Genomic DNA, 20,608 nt, shown 5'->3' on the forward strand with positions numbered 1-20,608 from the left:
AAACATTTTCTTTTTAATAAAATTAACATTTTTTATCAATGCATACTTCAGATAAACCTTTTTTATCAGTGAATACTTCTGTTAGAAAAATATTAATCCAAAAATAAATAGAAATATTGAAGCAACCTTAATTATTATATCCAAAAATTTAAAAAGAATAAATATAGTTGCTAATTACACAAAATAAGTTTTTTTTTCTCTAGAGCTAACACTCTCAAACTTTTATCTACAAAAATCAAACAAAGTTTTCTCGGTGTGAAATAAACATCCGAAAAATGAATTTCGGGAAAAACAATGAAACTTGATGTTTATGTCTTCAGCATAATAAAGTATAATATCTGGGAATCTTAACTGGAAGATACGAGCCGTAAAAGTTTGTACGAAAACGATTAGTAGACGTAAAGTTATGGGCTCCAAAGAAACCTTCTCGTTTTACAAGTCAAGATAATAAAATACTCAAAACACCGCCAACCCAGGTGTTCGGATCAATGACAAAAAAACTAGTCTACGGTGACCTTGTAACCAGCACAGGTGTACAAATTTGTATTAATTATCCGGTTGTATGTGATTATGTAAATTCTAGGACCCACTCGATGACGTGTTCAATTATTCAAATTAAACAACGCCAACACCCATTGATGTCCTGAGATAACTTTTATACAAAGGGTCCAACAATCTGCGGCTAGATCTTTAGTTTTGGGGAAAAAAAGCAACAGTAATAATAACAATAATATTTATGATTAAATGTCCAATATTATAAGGAAACAATTGTTCGATACAACACATTAGCATAATAAATCTCTTAGCAATAAAAAACTATAAACAAATAAGAAACTTAGTTTTCATTAACGCATTTCCCATAAAGACACATTCTTCCTGGAGCGCAATAAGTCCCATCAGCAGCTGACCAATCGACATTATTATACCAAACTCGCCGTGCTACATCATAGCAGACCAATTTTTTGCATATGTCTGTATTGATGTACGCTTGGGTGTTTCTGTTTATCATTGAGCACTGTTGATGCGCGTTCATCATTTTTCCAGGCAGCAACCTTGGAACTGGTGTTCCCGGATTGGGTACGTTGTAAAGACACGTTGGATTGTAGTAACTGTAATAGAATTCAATCATTTTCTGGAAATCCCACTTTTATATTCATTAAATTAGTTAAATTTTGAGAAAGTTACTTTAAGAATCTAGAGAAGTCATTTTGGCTGCACCAAGACCACGAGTAAGAGTACTCAGTGTTCAAAATTGGATGGACAGCCATTATGGTACCAACGTGTGTTGGGCAGTTTGGATGTTCTATTCCATCGTGGTTGGCTCCAAACCTTTAATCATTAAAATTGTTTTCACAAATTTGGTCAATTCAAAAAACAATTTTTGCACTTACAAGTGTCCTAGTTCGTGAGCTGTAGCATGAATACCTCCAAAAGTGCCTTCATCGTGTACTACCGCGCTCCTATGTACGCCGTATTGATCATGAGTACTACAAGCTCCGCTGATCCAAGCGCGTCCTAATCCATAACTTGGTCGTCCGTTTTCGTTCGTAAACATTCGCCGACTGTAAAAATAAGGAAGAAAAAAAATAATTTTTCATTTCGACTCGCAATTAGCATAATTCAAAATTATTTTTAGTTTGGGCTTTTACTTGGTCAATATAACAGCAACATCGTATTCGTTTAACGGGATGATCCTCTGATGATCGAACAACCATCTCGCACTGTGCTGGATCACTGATTGGCTGTCTAAACTTGTTGGTCCGTAACTTATACTTTTTTGAATAAACGAAAGAGCATTTGAATTCTGTTCGACAAAGATTATCAATAAGATTATAATTACATTTGAATGCTAAGCAATAACTGGAAAACATATATTGCACGCCTCTAGGTTGAACGCTGTAGAATTTTTTCTGAAAGTATATGTAAAAAATCGATACCTCAGGCAGGAAGATAGCTGCAATGTTCAATCGATACCGAGGATTTTGAAGCCCACGGTATTTCAAATCAACTCCGTTCCAAAAGCTTAGAAGATATGGCACAGCGCTTTCAATAGTTCCTCCGAGTTGCTGGTACAGACCCCAATCAAGAATGACAAGTACTTCCGGGTAAATTATAGAAGGAAAGGTAATAGCACGTTTTGATTTTTTTGACTGAGTTAGCGCTGAAAAAATCCAAATTTTAACGTAGAACTATCACCTGCTTTAAATTGTAAAAAGCATTTAATATATCATTTTTCATGATTGTCACAATTTTTGTTGAAATCTGAACAGTAATTTTTGTGAAATAAACTGCTTTAAATTCTACCGAGCATAGTTTAAAATTTTTTAACTTACGAGCCATCAGAGTTGAGTTGTTCGAAGTCATAGGAATTTGGTAAACAATATGGTAGGATTTGTCCTCGTAATCAGATTTAATGTTGTTAACAGATCTTCGGTATCGACTTATCGAATTAGTCAGACGTTCGGGTACTGGTTTCACGTACCAATTTTTGCTTCCGACTATACCATTCTAGAATCGAATTAAAAGTTACTAAACCTAAACTCAATAACAGAAATTATTTGGTAAATATTATATTCATGAACATTATATCCGAGTCGTATACTTTTTTTTCATATTATTATTATACATAACTATTCTTTTGAAAAAAATTTCCTTTTCACAAATATAATATCATAGAACCAAATTTGTATATTTACCATCATTATAGTTCCATCAGAACGGTAATTGACAGTCATCGTAATTCCTTGATTAGTGTTCTTGAATACAGTAGCTTCTATTTCCTTCATTTTCTATAAAAAATTTTAAAATTAGTCTTCAATTTTTTTTTTTTCAAGTCACAAATCATTAAAAAATGCATTTCAAATTTTTTTTTCGATCTCAAAAATGCAATTAAAATTTTTTATCTACTTCAACTTTACCAAAAAAAAATTCACAATACACATTTCTTCACAATGAAGAAAAAGACACAAATAAAATATTATAATATTTGTGTACTTACATTCGGATATTTATAAATATCAATTCCTCCATCTCTTCGACTTCTCACTCCACAAATAGGAGTATTTACACCAGCCAAAATTCCCTCAGTTGGCGTAATCCAAGCTTTTACATTATTACCGTAAGCACTCACTTCAAAAACATGTCCCGCATTAACATCACGCTTTTCTATTCTAGACGAGTGAATTGTCACAACTTCATACGGAGGAACTGAAATTTAAATTCAATAAAAAAATGATTCACCACACTGAAAAAATTTATTTACTTTATTAAAAAAGAAAAAAATACCGTCAGTTCCATCGGTGTAGAAAACTTGCTGCCTCTCTTCTGGTGTCATGTGATGATGAAGCTAAAATTTCATGAATAAATATAATATGAAATCAACTATTTTTTACAACAGATATCAATATCAGTATAATTACCTCTAGCGAAGAACTTAGTACCGCACCAATAAAATTAAGCCCGGCAATCAATTTTAAAACTAAAAAAAAACGAATTTTATTAAATTTCTGTGGTAGAAAACTAATAAAAAAATTTTTTATAAGGCTTAGAACCACTTACTAGCCATGACACTGAAGAATGAAGTGTTAGAAGGTGATAGAAAATTGAAAGTGACCCTCTCGAGTACGAGGAGAATCTAATCTATTATTCCGCACGTCGGGCTATTATAAATCCCATTGGCCATTCGAAAATCATGGTTAAAACACTTGTCTGCACAGGTTTAAATTAATCAAATGAAAAATACATATTTATCATTGTCGTTTATTTATTACTTTATAAATTCAAAGGACCCGAACTTATATTGTGAGTCAGTATGTAAATATAATACAGGCATACCCATGTCCAAAATTACTATAATTTACGCCCAATAAAATCTATAAATCTTCCGCAAGAACTTCTGTAATGCCCTTTTGTTTGGTTCTGTCAGTTTGTTTGAACTAAGTGCATTAATTTCCGCTTTATAAATACAAATATTGTTAAAAAATTATAGTTGACTATTTGAAAAAGATTTCCATTTACTTTCAAAATGATTTTTTTGTCTTGGAAATTTTTACTGAACAATTTTTGAAAATGCTTTGCAAAAAAATTATTTTCTGCGATCGAAAATTTAAAGGCTACTTTAGAAATTAAAATTTGACTTCTGTTTTTTCCTATAAAGGCTAGGCCCCGTGGTACTTTCCTCTATGGGTGGTTAGCGCGAGGGATCTCTGCACACTAGGAGAGGGGCCTAATGCTCCAGTGGTCGATAAAGAAGAGTTTCTTATCAATCACTGTAGACAGCCCAGCTCCGACTGTACTATCATGGGTTTTCTCTGTGGTTTTCCCATGTTACTGTTCCAATAGCCGAGTGGTGAGGATCAGGGCAAATGCGGTACAGAAGGTACAAGTCGGTCCACAGCCGCAATGATAAGGCAGAGTTAACTAAGCGAAATGATAAGGCTTAGGGTGTAAAAGGGCGTTATTACGCCTGTACACTAGAAATCCGTATGTAAATAAAAATACATAAGAATAAATTATCATTATCTCAGATTATTCCAACTTATCAAAAATTGATTAACCTAATTATTTAACCTCAACACAATTTCCAAGAAGACAAATTTTGTCCTGGCCGCAAGTAGACCCAATAGTAGCTCCTATTTCATAAGTAGTTCTAACGTAATGACCGAAACTATCCTCGTGACTTCGGCAAACAAGGTGTTCGCAAATATTTTCGGCAAGTGTGAAGTCAACAAAAGTGTTTTTTTCATTCAAGTGACACTGTTTGTTAGCGTTTAACATTTTTCCGGGCATCAATCGTGGTACTGATTCTCCTCCCTTGGGCTTGTTATACAGGCATTCAGCTGGTAATTACTTCATTTGATCATTAAACTCGGATTAAAGATCAAAAATTGAAAAAATAATCCAATATATTGTCTGAATTCTTTACTTTTTTTTAAATGCGTACTATTCCTGTAAAGCAATTCAAAAATCATCAATCATTAAATCCAATAAGCACCCAATATTTTGAGCTATTTATAATTAAATCAAAATAAGTAATTACACAAATGTTTGAGTCAAAAAGTCCAAACTGCATTGTGACCATTTGAAGCCATTTAATTTGGTGCTAGGAGATATAATGGTACCTGCATCTTTAGGACATCCTTTGTCAAGTTGATCATCATGATCATCGATACCGAGCCTAAAAAATAGACAATTCATGATAATTTCTTCACATGTGAAAGAAAAGACGAAAATTTAATTATTTTTCCACTTACGAGTGTCCAATTTCATGAGCTCCAGCCTGAATGCCGTGAAAATTACCTTTTTCCGTGACAAGTACTGTTTTGACTACAAGCTGGTGATCGTGAAAAACCTTGCATGAGCCTGATGGATATGCTATGCCATCTAGCAAAATTTCTGTGCCACTCGCTTTCCTCCACATACCGTTCCTTTAATAATTACATTAAAATTACCATGAATTACTTCAATACTTCAATATTAAGGAACAGAAGTTAAACTAGTCCTAAGTTTTAGAACTTACGCCGTCAGTGTTACAGCAATGTCATAGCTGTCCAAAGGAAATGTCTCTTGATGATTGTATAACCACTCTCCAACTGGCCTGGTCACATTATGACCGTCTATTTTGTTGGGTGCGTATTCTAAATTAGGAAATCCATCTTTTTCCTGAATTAAATAAATTAATTTACATTAAGTTCGTCAACAAAAGGAATTGGAAAATTTAAAAGTGCTCGTTTTGATCTTTAATGATTCGATATTCACCTGGACGATAAGAATCGCTGCGATGTTAAGTCTGAATTTTGGACTCTCCAAATTACGGTACAACTAATCTACGCCATTGAAAAATCCCAAAGTATGAACTACAGTACGGAGTATATTGCTGTCAAGTTTTTTATATAAGGAATTATCAATTATCACAAGAATCTCAGGATACACTGTATTGGGATACGGCAAAGAAGGTTTTGGTGTTGTTGTTTGATGATGACCTTTAGAACAAATTTGGTAATCAGTATTATATCGAATTGTTTCATCGTTAAAATTTGAACAAAATGAAAAGTACTAGCCTATTATCAACCCTGAATTTGGAAAGCTTTTTCTTAACATTTCTTCGATCAAAGTGTTCATATCTTTTTCAGGCTCTGGTTTCGCAGTTGTACTAGGAATTGAATTTTCAGCTTCGCTGGACTAAATTTCAGAAAATTAAAGAATTCAGACAATATATTAGATTATTTTTTCAATTTTTGATCTTTAATCGGAGTTTAATGATCAAATGAAGTAATTATCGGCGCTTCGGTGGCAGGAGACTGCTGATTATTGACCGGAGCGATCGCATAAGAGTGATTTTTGTACAAAAAATCGCTAACTTTCTTCATAGCCTAAAATCATTTTTATAAGTAACTAAAAACTCATTTTAATTTATTTAACATATATAAGTTGTTGAAAAATTTCTCACATTTTTAAATTTTACAATCTTGTATTCTACAGCTCCGTTTCCGAAAAATTTCGGTTTGCGCTGTATACCGTAAATAGGCGTGTTTTCCGTGGCTAAGTTTCCGTCATTAGGAGAAATCCATGATTTTGGATCATCAAGAAAAGATTTTTGAACAACACGATTTTGCGGCGTCGAGTGATGAAGCTTAAAAATTTTTAAATTTGATATTAAATTTTGTCTAATTTTTCCACACAGAAAAAAATTTATTTTGTTAAAGAAAAAATTTCTTGAATCAATAAAATAATTTTGAAAAGCTTTTTCGTCTCAATAACATAGAAAAATTCTTGAACTAAAAAATTTTTCTTGGTTCACGACAATAGAACTCTTCAAAATAATTTTTTCGGCTCAAAAATTTTTCTCTTGAGTTGAGTTAATTTTTTTTTTTTATTACAATTTTGTTAAAAATTACCTCTTGAGAGAGAGCTCCAGTAATCACAAATAAAATAAACAATTTGATAATCATTTTTCTGCTATATTCAAAATAGTTTTTAAATTTCGTCCAGGGAACTTGCAACTATTTAACTACTAATTCACTTACTAAGTTATTAATTAATAACTTAACTTTTAATGATAAATTAATTTGTTTTTTTCGATTCGTATACTTATTCTTATCAGATAAATGACGCCTGAACTATTTTTTATTGACGTTATACTTATTGCTGTCTCCGCAGTAATTATAAGACAATAGATTCAATAATTAGTTCAAAAATTATTTATAACTTAAAATTAAAGTAATTAAATAATTATAACAGTGCATGCGTCATCGGATAATTGGACAGGAGAAATGATTTGAAAAATAATGGGTACTCAAGACTCAAAAATTTAATTTACCTATATTTATTTCCTTTTTTTGTTTAAAACTATAGATATGCATGCGTATATTTGTTCCTTACCCCTTACATCAATCACTTATACAATTTTCTATTTTAATGTCTATCAACAGATATTCGAATTATAGATCTCTCAGAAGTAAAAAATTTAAAATGAATAAACACTTAAAAAAATTAATTACAGACTTAGCTTACCATTAATGATATAATGTTTATATTTTCTACACCCCTTTATTAAATTAGTATAATGTATACTAATAAAAAGATTAGTTGAGTTAAAAAAAAATATCTTGGTTACTTATTTTGGTACAAGATTTTTTTTTTAAATCAAGTTAATTTTTCTACCAATGTACATAACAAATTATAAATTATAGTTTAATTATCTTTAAACATTTTCCATCACCCGAAAGTTACAAACACAGCCATTTCCTCGCTTATCAAATTAGTTAATAATTCAACATACATTAATTAAAATTTTGTAAATTTATAAACTAAAAAATAAATCTTAATTATTTAACGTTGCAAAGACTCTTACAACGGCTTAAAATTTATTTCTTTGATTACCAGCAATTGTGAATTTCATTTTTAACTTATCTTTTAATTCAAATATATTAAAATTAAACAATAAGTTTTTATATTTCATATGTTACATACACGTAGAATTTTTGTTCATATTCTAATAATTACAATCTAGACACACAATAAATGTTATTACAAAATGATATTTTGGATAAATAATAAGTAGTGATTTATTTTATGATTATAATTTCCTTAGGAAAAAACTTTTAAGTTAAAATATAAAAAAATTTAATAATTAAAAAATAAATAATTCAAAAAAATTTAATAAATAAATTTTTCCAAGAATTCATAACTAAAAAAAAATTTTAATTAATCCTCTTTTTATAAAATTAACAATTAAATCAAAAAAGTAATCCATTTTTCCCAACCCTGAATCTATGGTCGCTGTTGCAGATATTTACCTATATTTCTATCGGTACAATCACCACCGATTATTTTAGATATGAATACCCGAGAAGAATAATTTTATTTTACAGAAATCTAAACTTTGCAGATCTTATAAAATTTCATTTTATTTCTTGATCTTCAATAAATTTTTTGATTGTTTAAACAGTTTAGTCACTTTTTTTCTCTCTCGGATATCCATTGAATAATCAATAATAATCTTACACTTATTATTTAATTAATGAATTAATTATTTTGTTATTAATATAAAACATACCACAAATTGATGAATTAATGTTTACAAATGAGTATGATAAACAAAAACGTTAATTAAAATTATTAATTTATAAAATTGTCTTGTTTCAATTCAGTAAAATTTTAAAATTAAAAAAAAAAGAAATTATTATTATTATTATTATATATGATCGTAAAAACAAAACTTACAGGCTAAAAATCAAATAAAAAATCATAATAATCAGTAATTAACACTATTTTTTCTTATCAGAACAAATATTCGGTTTTTCATTATTATCCGAAGGTTTAACGACTCTAGTTTGGCCATCGATAGACAAATGCTTCCAGAGACCAGTAATCAGCGGTACATCTGTGAAGCTGTCAGCCTTCGGCTACGTATGCTACGAGCATATGAGGTCGACAGATCGTGATTCACCCCAGGCGTTTTGCACTTTGAATCCCGGTGATGGCCGCGGCACAACATGATGATTTGTGTTACTCGCGTGTCTCATTGTTGTCATTGGTATGCTGTTGTTGCTCGTTTTTTTCGGAACTTTTTTCACCTCTGTTGTCGCGTCATCCTCGAAGCAGACCTAGTGACAATAAAATTTCTGTTTGTATTGCTAGTTCATACAAAATTGAGTTTACAGTTACCATTACGAATTAACAATTATACATGTATTTATATTTATTCGTACCCATGATTTATCAGTTGATTTTATTTCATTGGACAAATCAATCAGTAAATTCTTTTCGTTTTTTTGTTTACTTTCATTTTCTTGCTTTTCTGCGTCAATTGATTTCATTAATGATTTATCTTGATCTGTAAACAGTTTAAATTGATAATAATTTTTATAATTAAGATAATAAAAAGTATTGTTATTGAAAATACCGAAAAATCAGTCACACAGTAATTGTTAGTAATTATTATTCTTGTAATATTAATTATTTAACATTGAAGCCTTCCCAAAGTCTTCAAGTTGACGTAATCTATATTGACAATTTTTTAATCACAAATTTCGTCAACAATTTTTACCTTAGTGATATTTTTTAATTAGCAATGAAGTTATAAAATAAACTTATTGACAAGTAAAAGAAAAATTAAAAAAAAAAGCTCTTTAATATTATTATTTCATAAATAATGATGAGATTTAAATAAAAATGTGAATAATAATAATTTTCATTCAAAAAATTATAAAATCTTTCAAACAAAAGTTAAAAAATAAATTTATTGAAAAGTAAAAGAAAAATTAAAAAAAAAGCTCTTTAATATTATTATTTCATAAATAACGATGAGATTTAAATAAAAATGTTAATAATAATATTAAAAATAATAATTTTAATTAAAAAAATTAATAATTTGTTAATTTAATCAAATAAGTATAATATAAACACACTAAATACATAAATGGAACTTAGAAGCTCGAATTTAATTATAATAGTGAATTAAGTAAAACTAAAGATAACATTTGCTCAACAAGTCTGACTTAAAATGTATAATCAACGATATGAATATATGTATGTGTGTGTGTCTCGAGTGTATGCCCATAACTCCAGTCATACGTGAATGTTTAATTAATACTTTGATAATATCCGTTTATACAGAAACTAATACTCCATCATGCAATCAAATCAGCATTGAATTTATAATTTGGATTGAATATGCAATCAATAAATAAACACTCAAGCAATTAACAAATTATAGTGACAAAAAAAAATAACGGGAAAATTAATTAAAACTGATGAACACAAGTCTTTAATCATCGATCCTTTTGATCTCTGGCTCCGCAAAATGATGGGACCTCGTTTGTAGAGTTTAATTTATTCCGTTTAATTGGAAAGTAATTAACAGAAACAGGACAAAAAACAGAAGAAATTAATTAATCCCCCGGTTCAATAAAACTGGGGGAGTGTCATGAACCCTGTGGTCTTCAAAGGACTATCCACAGCCCAAAGTGCTTTACAAAACGTGCCAGCAGCACATATGTATATATGTAAATAATATTTCACATATGTAGGCATATGAACAAGTACATAGGGAGGCTCGATAATGCAATGCAAGCGCTTTACTTGTACACGATCGAATTCTGTGTGCGAGATTAAAGCTTTCAAGCTGGACTACCACTCTCTGGATGCTATCACGACAACTCAAGTGTCTAAATTGAAATTTACATTGTGATGGTTAGTGTCAAGAGTCTAGAGGCTGTTCGACATAAGGCAGCGCTGCACCACAGAGAAATCGGCCCTGTAAATAACCAATGCTAGATAATTGCATCTAATTGAATTCTCAGGTTATATTAGCTACCGTGTTATTATTCACGGTATATTGCATGCATTTAGGTCATATTATTGCGAACTTGATATAGGTCATTCCGTGGGCTATTGACGGATATATTGGCTAATTGGAGAGACAGCAGATCACAATAAATGTTGAAAACTCTTCGCCTTAATTAGTCATCGACCCATAAAAAAAATTTGTATCTGTGGTCAAATATGGCCTGATACGAAAATTGGTCATATCTCGGACTAAATACCGACTTATACTGATAGAAGGATTTGTTTATAGTTATAATAATAATAATAATAATAATACTTTATTGCTTCCTAGGAATACATGTTCCCATAGCAAGGGAGAATCACAATTACATAAAAATTCACGAGTACAAATTAGAATAAATTGCAATTATTAGAATAATTGCGGATGGTTTTACTTGTATCACTGTAGAGTGTTTTACAAGGGAGGGTGGGGAATTATTGTCTCTCCACTTTTTTTCTCCGCAATATAATCTCTCAACCCCGTCATTATAACTCTTAACCACTTTTTTCGTCCCCACCCCCCTGCATGTCAGGATTTTTTCATGCCCGACACACATGTGCTGCGACTGTGGCCGACTTACGCGTTATAATCAGTACCTGCATTTGCATTACGGTCTTAAATAGTATGGAGGTACTTCTATAATGACATTTTACCTCCATAACTATATGGGAAAACCACAGAAAACCCGACCGGTACAGAGGCTGGCAATGAAATGCACATATTCTTAGTTTATAATCATTGAAAAATATTGGTGCGCGCCGGAATCGAACCCTGGTCCCACTCTTTCGAAATGCAGGTACCGAGCCGATTAGGCTATTGCCAACCTTCAATTATTAGAATAAATTAACAAGAATAATAAATTGTTAAATAAATGAGGAGCTGATTTTCAAAAGGGTATCTTTTCATATTTTAAAAGACTAATTTTCTGAACTTTTAAATATTAATTACTTTGAGAATTATAAAGATTTATAATTGAAAATCGAATCACAGCTCCATAACCGATATCACTTTATAGCTAAATTAAAAAAAAATTTAATACAAATATTTATGATTGAAAATAACCAGTTTTTTGTCTCGATTAATTAAAAATGAAAAGATACTCTTTTGAAACTCAGCTCCTCAAATTTTAAACAAATATTTCTTAGTATTTAAAAGAATTTGTTTGTATTTAATAAATCTGATATTCATTTATTAAATATTAATAAATCGTTTTAAATACTAAGAAATATTTATTAAGGACTAAAAAGTGGTCTCTAATAAATGATTTTTTAAATATTAACAAATATTTTTAACTATAAACAAATCCTTCTATCAGTATTTTAATATATTAAAATATGACTGGCCTGATATGTCCTAACATGACTTTATATGCCCATATATGACCTCATTAGTTTTTATATTAAACAATTACTAAACCGCTTTTTTTTAATGTGAAATGTTAAATTAAATTGAAGTACACGTTTGTAGAAAACATATAAAAAATTATTTTTATGGATGAAAATTTTTGACAGAAAGCTTCGAAACTTCAAAGCTTAATTTTAACGACGAAAATTCAAGCAAAAAGAAGTTTTTTTTTTTTTTGATGAAAAAAAGTTTCTACTGCAATTATAAAAATAAAAAAAATTTCTTTGTTCTTCTATGTATAGAGAGTAAAAATTTTTTTATCAAAAGAAAAACTGTGGAAACTACTGATATAGAGACTTCTGACGAAAACAATCGAACTCGAAATATTTCTTCGACTTCCACATGTCCATTGGCTATTGTGTGTGTGTGTTTACGTATTGATTATCGTGATCTAATCCATTAAGCTCTAATTAAGCTGAATGTACTTACGGGATGAATTGCCAGTAGCCAATCCACTGGAATTGCTGCTTTTGTCTAAGGTATGATGAATCCTTGGATCTGATTGTGATTGTTGCCAGGCTTCGTAAGCCGTGTTGAATGCTTGCGCCACGGTCAGTGTTACTGTTTGTGCCATTTTCCGTTTTGGACACAGGAATGCATGGCACTCCATTGTTTCGTTTAAGTTTGTTGCTATGAACGCGAAAACGTGGTCGTGGGTCGCGTCTGCTGAACAATATGAAATTCTGGAAGACAATTTTGAAAAAATATTCAACTTTTCTGATATTAGTTTATTAATTAAATATTTAAATTCTTGTAGATTTTTAGAGGCAAAAATCAAATTTAACGGGCAATAGTTTGTGAATTTAGTTTACAGGATAATACAAATACACCTTTACCATATCGTTATAATTAAACTCAGACGAACATAATATCAATAGCAGGTTCATTACAGAGATCCGTTTTGCTAAATTTACTAGAAGGCAACGAATCAATCACGATGAAATAATTAATTACAAGTTGTAAGTAAATCATTAACGGGAACTATGGCAACTTTTAGTTTTAAACGACTGGTAGTGACGTGCTGGTCTTGGATGCATTGAAAATTTGTAATTACTACCTTGATAAGTTTATTTTACATTTAGTGAACCTTATAAAAATTCAATTGTTGTATTTTTGTTCATGATTTAAGAAACTTTTGGAAAATTTTATTCTCGCGGACTATGCATTTGGTTCAAAAGTTAATTTATGCACATATTTTATTATAATAATAATAATAATAATAATAATAATAATAATAATAATAAAGATAATTAATTTAAAATTCATCTGGAATATTATGAAATAAACTTTAACTTTCATATCTCCGTAATTTTTTCATAAATAAAAATTCATCTCATTTTTTATGAAATTTTTAAATTTTTTAAAAAATATAAGAAATTTATTTTCATTTCAGCTCTCTAATGCTTTTTTTATTTGAACAATTTTATTTTCTGAACTTAAAAATAAAAAATTAATTTGTAAAAAACTTATCAGTGATAATGAATATAATTAATAGAACCTAAATGAATAATGAATAAAAAAAATGTAAATGGGATTAATTTAATCCGAGTTAATTGATTTGCAGAGAGGACAAACCTTTCCAGTGTCCGCGTAATCGAATCCACGAGCTAATAGGCTTGGGAAAATTTAACCGAGAGTCAATATCGATTCTGTCTCGAACAAATTGGCTTGGTTTTAAAAAATTTATTCCTGTATTTATTTCATTATTTTAGTATAAATTTCCCTCCAAAATGGAAATTAGAAATTGATAATCCGGTTAAAATATTCGGTGTCAATTTTACTGATTTATGTCAAGTTTAAAAATCTAAAAATGATCACCTGTATATCGAGACTTGAAGTTGATCTTCTTCGGTGGCCAAGTCGGTCATCCGAATCCCGCGTAAACTGACAGCCAAGGCAACCCGCTGCAATTTTTTACCACTGGCTTTGGCCTGTCAAAATAAGAAAAAGTAAATAGAATGATTAATTAATTTATTAGTAGCGATGTCAAGTGTTTTCATACAACGTGTCATGTCGCGTAGTACGCGGTGATATTTATTTAATAATTAGTGACGTTAATTAAGCTTTAGTGTGGTTAATTATGTAAATGGTATGCTAATATAAATGTTATCGCGATGTCAATGCGTGTACGATAAAGCTTTCATGTCAGTATCACAAAGTTTGTTCTCTGAGAGAAGTGATGTAGTGAGTTGGCTTTTAACTTTCACGTTAACATAAATATTTTCTAATCTAAATATAAGTACCTGGGTATTAATATCCTGTGATTAATGGAACTAATTAAGTAGCGCAAAAATTGTGTATACATACAGGTTCATTAATCACAAAATTTTAATTTACAAGCTAAAAAAAAAACAATTCGACGTAAAAAAAAAAAAAAACAGCTGGAATTCATTGATAAAATTCGAGCGCGGATCAAAAAAATAATAGTTTATTTTTGTTTTCGTTAAAAAATAAATACATTGTAATTAAAAGTTAGTTAAAACTATTTGACATTACTGAATTCAAGGTATATGAAATTTAATTTTAGTTGATCGATATAATTAATCATCGTAATTATCGTTATTATAATTATAACTTAGTGAAATTTAATTAAAATTTAACTATTAATTACAATGTTCAATTGTAATTAAAAGTTAGCTCAAGAAATTCACGAATTAAATTAAGAAAATTAAACAAAGAGGATAAAGAAAAAAAGTTTTATTTAACTTAATTTTTTTCTTGGATCAAAATATTTTTTTTTTTATTAGTTTTTTTACATTACATCACTCAATAAATTTTTCTCTGAGAATTTTCCAACATTTTTTACTTTTGAAATTTCAACAGCAATCGAAACTTATTCCATAATTCGAATACTTTTATTCCTCATAACTTTTTGTGCCCAAAGGCTAATAAAAATTTTCGTAAAAGCTACCCCGAAAGATAGATCCCAGAAAAGTTGGTTCTGTACAACCCAATCTAATCTCTCGATACCGATGGCACACATCCTCACATCCTCCATCGACGATACCAGCATACAGGTATATAGATAAAAATATCAGACATTATATTCCGAAGATTTTCTAGTGGATTATCATGAAAATTTTTCGCAGACTATGCGGGTCTTTCCTTTCACGTATTCGAAGATATAAAGATTAAATGGAACCTGAAAAGAGGATCATCGTGTTCCTTTTTTTTTCTTGTAGTTATACCGCGCAGATAAAAGTGCTCGCACGAGTAACCCCGTGGGAGATTTGCTAAGCCACAAAATACTGCTGAATTTACTTTTTACCCGTGACGACAGACAGTCTTGAAAAAGAACAAATTCTTAGATATAGGTATACATCTGTTGTTTCGTTCGTAGAGTATACAATAGCAACTTCATAGCAACCTTCTATATACCTTCGATAATACAATAAAACTAATAATAATAATAAGTAAAAAATACAAGTCTGGAGCTTCGTACTCGATAGAATGGCGTTCATTCAGCCGTAATTTTCTCGAGACTTTCAAGTCGACCACTTGATTGTGGACAAACTGAACCAGACACCAGACAGCGCTATATACAGCTGCGGTAACCACTTTGCAGGAACCACTTTCGATAACTCACTTCATACATGTATAATTGTTACTGTAAACTGTAACTATCCTTACAAGTGCTAAATTGAATTAAACCTTCCTCATCCATATAAATTAAACTTTATTTATCTGGCTATTTTCATTGCAACGAATACTCCCGCACGTTTTAATTCAACAAACCTTCATATTATTAAAATTATCAAAATAATGGATTTATTATTGTTTCTGGAATTTAATTAACGGGGTGGTAAATTCGTTTAAACGAGTAATTTCATTTATTTACATGATATCGCTAGTTTTAATTAAAATTTATTGGACAGTTAATTAATATCTCTTGTGATTAATTTTTTTTATTACATTTTAAAAACCATGTCGACGTTTTAATTAGCAAATTTTCTAACTCCATTTTAGAAAATCTTCTATTTGTACAAAAAAAAACAATTAGTTCAAAACTTATTATCCTTTTAAAAACCATTTAATATCATTAATATCTAATAGAGATATAATATTTAGGTTTGAATCATTCAAATAATTTATAATTGGATTATTACTACATCAAAGTGTTAAAAAATCACCCTCTAAAAAATAAGGAGTTAGACAAAGTCCTAATTAGACCGTCGATGTATCTAAATTATACACAGAAAAAAAAATGTTCGTGAACTGAATAAATTTTTCTTGATTTAAAAAAATTTTACTTGATTCAAAAATTTTTCGTCTTGATTTAAGACAATGTCCCTCTTCAAAATTATTTTCTTGGTTCAAGAATTTTTCTCTTGAATCAAGTTAATTTTTTTTTTAGTGTACGTATTTTCATATAAGTAAAAAAGTTTGTATAAGTCTCTTATACATGCTTCAGTAAACATACACAGTAAAAAATTTTGCGTCAATGCGTCAAAAAATTTTGTGTTAAAAATTTTTATGTTCAATATTTAACACTTTTTTGTGTTAATTTAACACTTTTCTGTGTTAATTTAACACAATAAATGTTAAATTTACACATAAAAGTGTTAAATATTTAACACAAAAATTTTTAACACAAAATTTTTTGACTCAATGATGCAAAATTTTTTACTGTGTATGTAAATTTGAACGTCTTTAATGAAATAAAACTCCGTAATATTATTACCGAAAATTAAAACGAGCATTTCGCATTCGAGTTGCGCACTAATGCAAACAAAGCAGTAAAACACAGAGAAAATTGAATAAGTAAAGTGATACGCGACAAGTAAATAAACCAAGAGCATGAATGTGAAAAGATAGTGAGATCCTCCAATTACCAGCACATACCTGTACCTATAAATGTAACTACAACGAACCAAAATATAACGATTACTATTCCAGTAACGTACCATAGTAATGACCGTCTTGATTGCTTCAGCGGTGGCCTCCTCGCTGGAGGGCGTCTCCACCAGCGTGCTTCCCAAATATTTCAGGGTAAACGTCGCCTCACTCGCTTCGTCATGTTCATCCTGCCTCGGTGAATTTCCACTTCCGCTGCCAATTTTGCTGCTCCCGTTGTCGACGCACTCTCTGCTATTCGCCAACGCCCATTCCTCGCACAATTCTGAAAACATTAAATCCGACATCAAAATCCAATTCATGTACACTCTTCTCCATTTCCATCTAAGTTGCTTATATTCATCCATAAAATGATTGGTGCCGCGATACCAAACATTTCTCTGGGGACTCGATATCTTCTTTGCAAATGTACCCACTAGCTATGTGAAAATTCGCAATATTTATCATATATAAAATTTTTTTTTAGTTTATTACTTTTAATTACAACGATAGTATCTTCTATTTTTTTAGGATATTTAAAAATATGTTTTTTTGATTTAAAACTCGATTAATAAGGAAGGAAAAATTTTTATTATTTCCCTTATTTTATTAAAATTATAAAATTCAGAGAGAATCGCTTAGTTATTTTTTAAATAAAAACTTTGAATGTAATTAAGAAAAAATAATAATAAATGCTAACATCACAAAACAAATAATCCTTGAAAACACATACTTTAAAAATGAAATGAAATATTTACTGCTTAGAGAGAAAACTTGTAATTTAACCTGAAAACTCCCTTTGTAAGCGGTAAAAAGTAGAAACATGAAACATGAAGCCAAAAAGAATCATATATACGGAAAAAAATACTGTGTATAAGCTCCTTTTCATATTTAATAAAAATAACAACAATAATAATGAAGAGAAAACAAAATTGTGACAAAGAAACAAAACGGAAAAAACATTACAGGTTGGATTCGTGTAAGAGGATGTCTTATGTATATGTTGTAGATTATACGGGATTTAATGTCTGCACAGGAGGTTGCATTAGGCAAGGGTGCAGTTGACACAGCGTCTGACAGAGACAAATGTCCTCTGTACCGTGTAGGATAGGAATGAGATGACCCTCTGATGTTTAACCATGCCACCGGTGCCGGAGAATCTGTATCGGTGGACATCCCAACTTTGTCTTCGTCTATGTCATTTTCGCCAAGATTCACTAGTTCGGAGATACATTGTCATTTCTATCGTCAGATTCATTTTTATTGCGCTAAAAGCTTTAATTTAAATTAATCGGCTGATTGTATACATCGACGATCTAATTACCAGAATATTATACCTTTATTAGATATTAATGATATTAAATGGTTTTTTAAAGTGATAATAAATTTTGAACTAATTGTTTTTTTGGTACAAATATAAGACTCTCTAAAATGAAGTTAGACAATCAGAACATCGATAGCATGTATTATATTATATAAATTCAAAATATTAAAACATACAAAATTTAAAAAAATGTTATTGAAAATTTCTTATTACGTTTAAAAAAAAATTTTTTTTACAAGTATATTTACTTTTTCTTACAACAAAAAAATTTGATCTGTATCCAGTCAATAAAAAATGAGCTAAATAACACGGTAGTCACGAGTTTAATAAATTTGTCATTCAGACAGTTTTCTACGGTAGTAACAGTATGTTGAATGTTGGGTGCGTGTAAACCGTGACTTGAAATATTAAAACAGCACGCGCTCTTACTTATATGATCGTCACTACATCAAATAATAATTTCTCGCATTCGCTAAAAATTTTTATCATTTTTTTCGTATATAGATATTAAAGTGGTCAAAAGCTAATTTTTTTTAAGCTGATTTTTTAAAAATCTTCTCCATAAATCAGCTCAAAAATTTTTTTTCTATCGGTCTAATATATTTTCATACGAGAACATGTAAAAAAAGTCAATTTCTACTCCCCCCCCCCCCTCCCATCTACATTCACCCACAGATAAGTCAATTTCTTGGGTGCAAAAGTTATTACCGAAATTTTCTTTGAGAGCTAAAGAAACTAAAGTAACTCTGAAAATGAAAAAAGTATAAGCTCGAGAACTTTTATTGAATTGCTTTGACCCGGCCGGAGTTCAAAGCCACAGATCAAAACGGCACTTTTCTTTGATTTATTCCGTCTAGGCGTCGATTCATTTTGCATATATTCCACACTATAGTCAGAAGAAATATTTTATGCATATGTAGAAAAATTATTAATTATTAACCAATTTCACGGGTACTAAAAAAATACTATACTGTGAATAATGAGGTAATATATTATTCCCTAAATTGCCTGTGAAATTTTGTATTTTATTATTCCATTAATAATTAATTGCGTTATTAATTATCGCAAATTTACATATCTGGCTTTTTATGCGGCTTAATTGATGGAAATTCATTAATTACAAATTTAATATATATGCGAGCTATTAACAATTATTAAATATTTATTTGTGAATGTGACAACTACGGAAACTCAGTTTCTGGTTAATTGGCGTTAATAATTCGATCTTGTATCTAGAACAATAATAAAAGCAAAAGACTGCATTGTGTTTTTTTTTATTGAAAAAGAATTCTATGATCATATAAAATAATAATTTTTCACGGCGAACCATCTGGAAGCTTAAATAAATGACCTAAAAAATAAATTTACTATGAATATTTAATTTAAAATTTTGTATCAGCTATCTATTCAATAACGATGTGAAAATATGAAAAATTTTTCAATCATAAATCATGATTAAAAATATCCACAAGCTATAAATATTTATTTTTATTTTTTATTAAGTACCATCTAAATTTATAAATAATTTTTTTATATAAATATCTGGTAACTAGGCTTTAGATATATTTTAAAATAACCGTTCGGAAAAAATCTGCCGAGTGTAGAATAGATTACGACCCACGTGGTAAGTATGAAAAAGTTATTTATAAAAAGCAATATCGTGGAAATGAAGGTATATTGAAACGGTGTAAAGTTTCAGAAGCTAAACTGAGAAAATGGTAATTTTAAATCCTTTATTAAACTTCATTTTTAATAAAACGGAATTTGAAATTGTTCTTTTGTTTAAAATTTTTTCAGCGGTAAATTATTATTTTAGAGATGGTAATTTTCATTGTTCACAACATAATGAGAGGTTAAATGTTAAAAGTGGACATTGCTATCAGTGGTTGAGATAAATTAACAGACGAGAATAGTTAAGGTCGAAAAGAGAAAAAAAAAAATGAAAGTATAAGCGAAAATGAAGACTAGGATGGTGATGAAGTTGAGACAAAAGGGCTATTTACCCCGAGACAATTGCATGCCACGTGAGTACTTTGAACTTGCCAAAGTAGTAATCAGCAAGACCTCGTTAGTTTGCATTGTCTCTTCTCATTGTTGCTGATGTTCTGCGTTTACGTGATAACCGATTTACAAATATAGCTTTCAAACTGTTACAGCTTATATAACTCATCATTCTTTCACTTCTGAATTATTTATATACTAACTTTAATTACCCT

The 20,608-nt window shown here is 29.8% G+C and overlaps 2 protein-coding genes across 2 annotated transcripts in view; both read right to left on the minus strand.

The window, feature by feature from the left end:
- Positions 1–820: 820 nt before the first annotated feature.
- Positions 821–7,043, minus strand: LOC123273447. Its single transcript, XM_044740845.1, has 21 exons — positions 6,897–7,043; positions 6,449–6,631; positions 6,279–6,371; positions 6,060–6,180; positions 5,830–5,981; positions 5,519–5,661; positions 5,253–5,426; positions 5,039–5,176; positions 4,925–4,947; positions 4,570–4,838; positions 3,559–3,634; positions 3,420–3,478; positions 3,286–3,346; positions 2,999–3,207; positions 2,697–2,789; positions 2,334–2,508; positions 1,938–2,161; positions 1,650–1,804; positions 1,392–1,562; positions 1,186–1,329; positions 821–1,109 (listed from the first exon to the last, which is right to left on the minus strand). The coding sequence occupies exons 1-21, from the start codon at positions 6,948–6,950 to the stop codon at positions 836–838; spliced, it is 2,991 nt and encodes a 996-aa protein (XP_044596780.1). The 5' UTR covers positions 6,951–7,043; the 3' UTR covers positions 821–835.
- A 1,216-nt stretch (positions 7,044–8,259) lies between these two features.
- LOC123272515 (low density lipoprotein receptor adapter protein 1-like) overlaps positions 8,260–20,608 on the minus strand; it is a 33,434-nt gene continuing 21,085 nt past the window's right edge. Inside the window, exons 2-6 of the mRNA XM_044739374.1 lie at positions 17,140–17,354; positions 14,054–14,166; positions 12,665–12,918; positions 9,213–9,337; positions 8,260–9,107 (exon numbers count right to left, since the gene is read on the minus strand). Of these exons, the coding sequence (XP_044595309.1) occupies positions 8,916–9,107; positions 9,213–9,337; positions 12,665–12,918; positions 14,054–14,166; positions 17,140–17,354 (899 nt within the window). The 3' untranslated portion in view covers positions 8,260–8,915. The remainder of the gene's footprint in view (positions 9,108–9,212; positions 9,338–12,664; positions 12,919–14,053; positions 14,167–17,139; positions 17,355–20,608) is intronic.

The sequence above is a fragment of the Cotesia glomerata genome, linkage group LG10 (assembly GCF_020080835.1).
Source record: "Cotesia glomerata isolate CgM1 linkage group LG10, MPM_Cglom_v2.3, whole genome shotgun sequence".
Classification (NCBI taxonomy): Eukaryota; Metazoa; Arthropoda; class Insecta; order Hymenoptera; family Braconidae; genus Cotesia; species Cotesia glomerata.

Bases quoted from the DNA above. Each gene is read 5' to 3' on its own strand.
- LOC123273447 (XM_044740845.1), bottom strand. From the start codon at position 6,950: ATGATTATCAAATTGTTTATTTTATTTGTGATTACTGGAGCTCTCTCT. The intron at 3,347-3,419 runs GTAATTATACTG...ATGAAATTTTAG, and splicing joins TACTAAGTTCTTCGCTAGAG to CTTCATCATCACATGACACC. The intron at 1,805-1,937 runs GTATCGATTTTT...TTTGTCGAACAG, and splicing joins CAGCTATCTTCCTGCCTGAG to AATTCAAATGCTCTTTCGTT.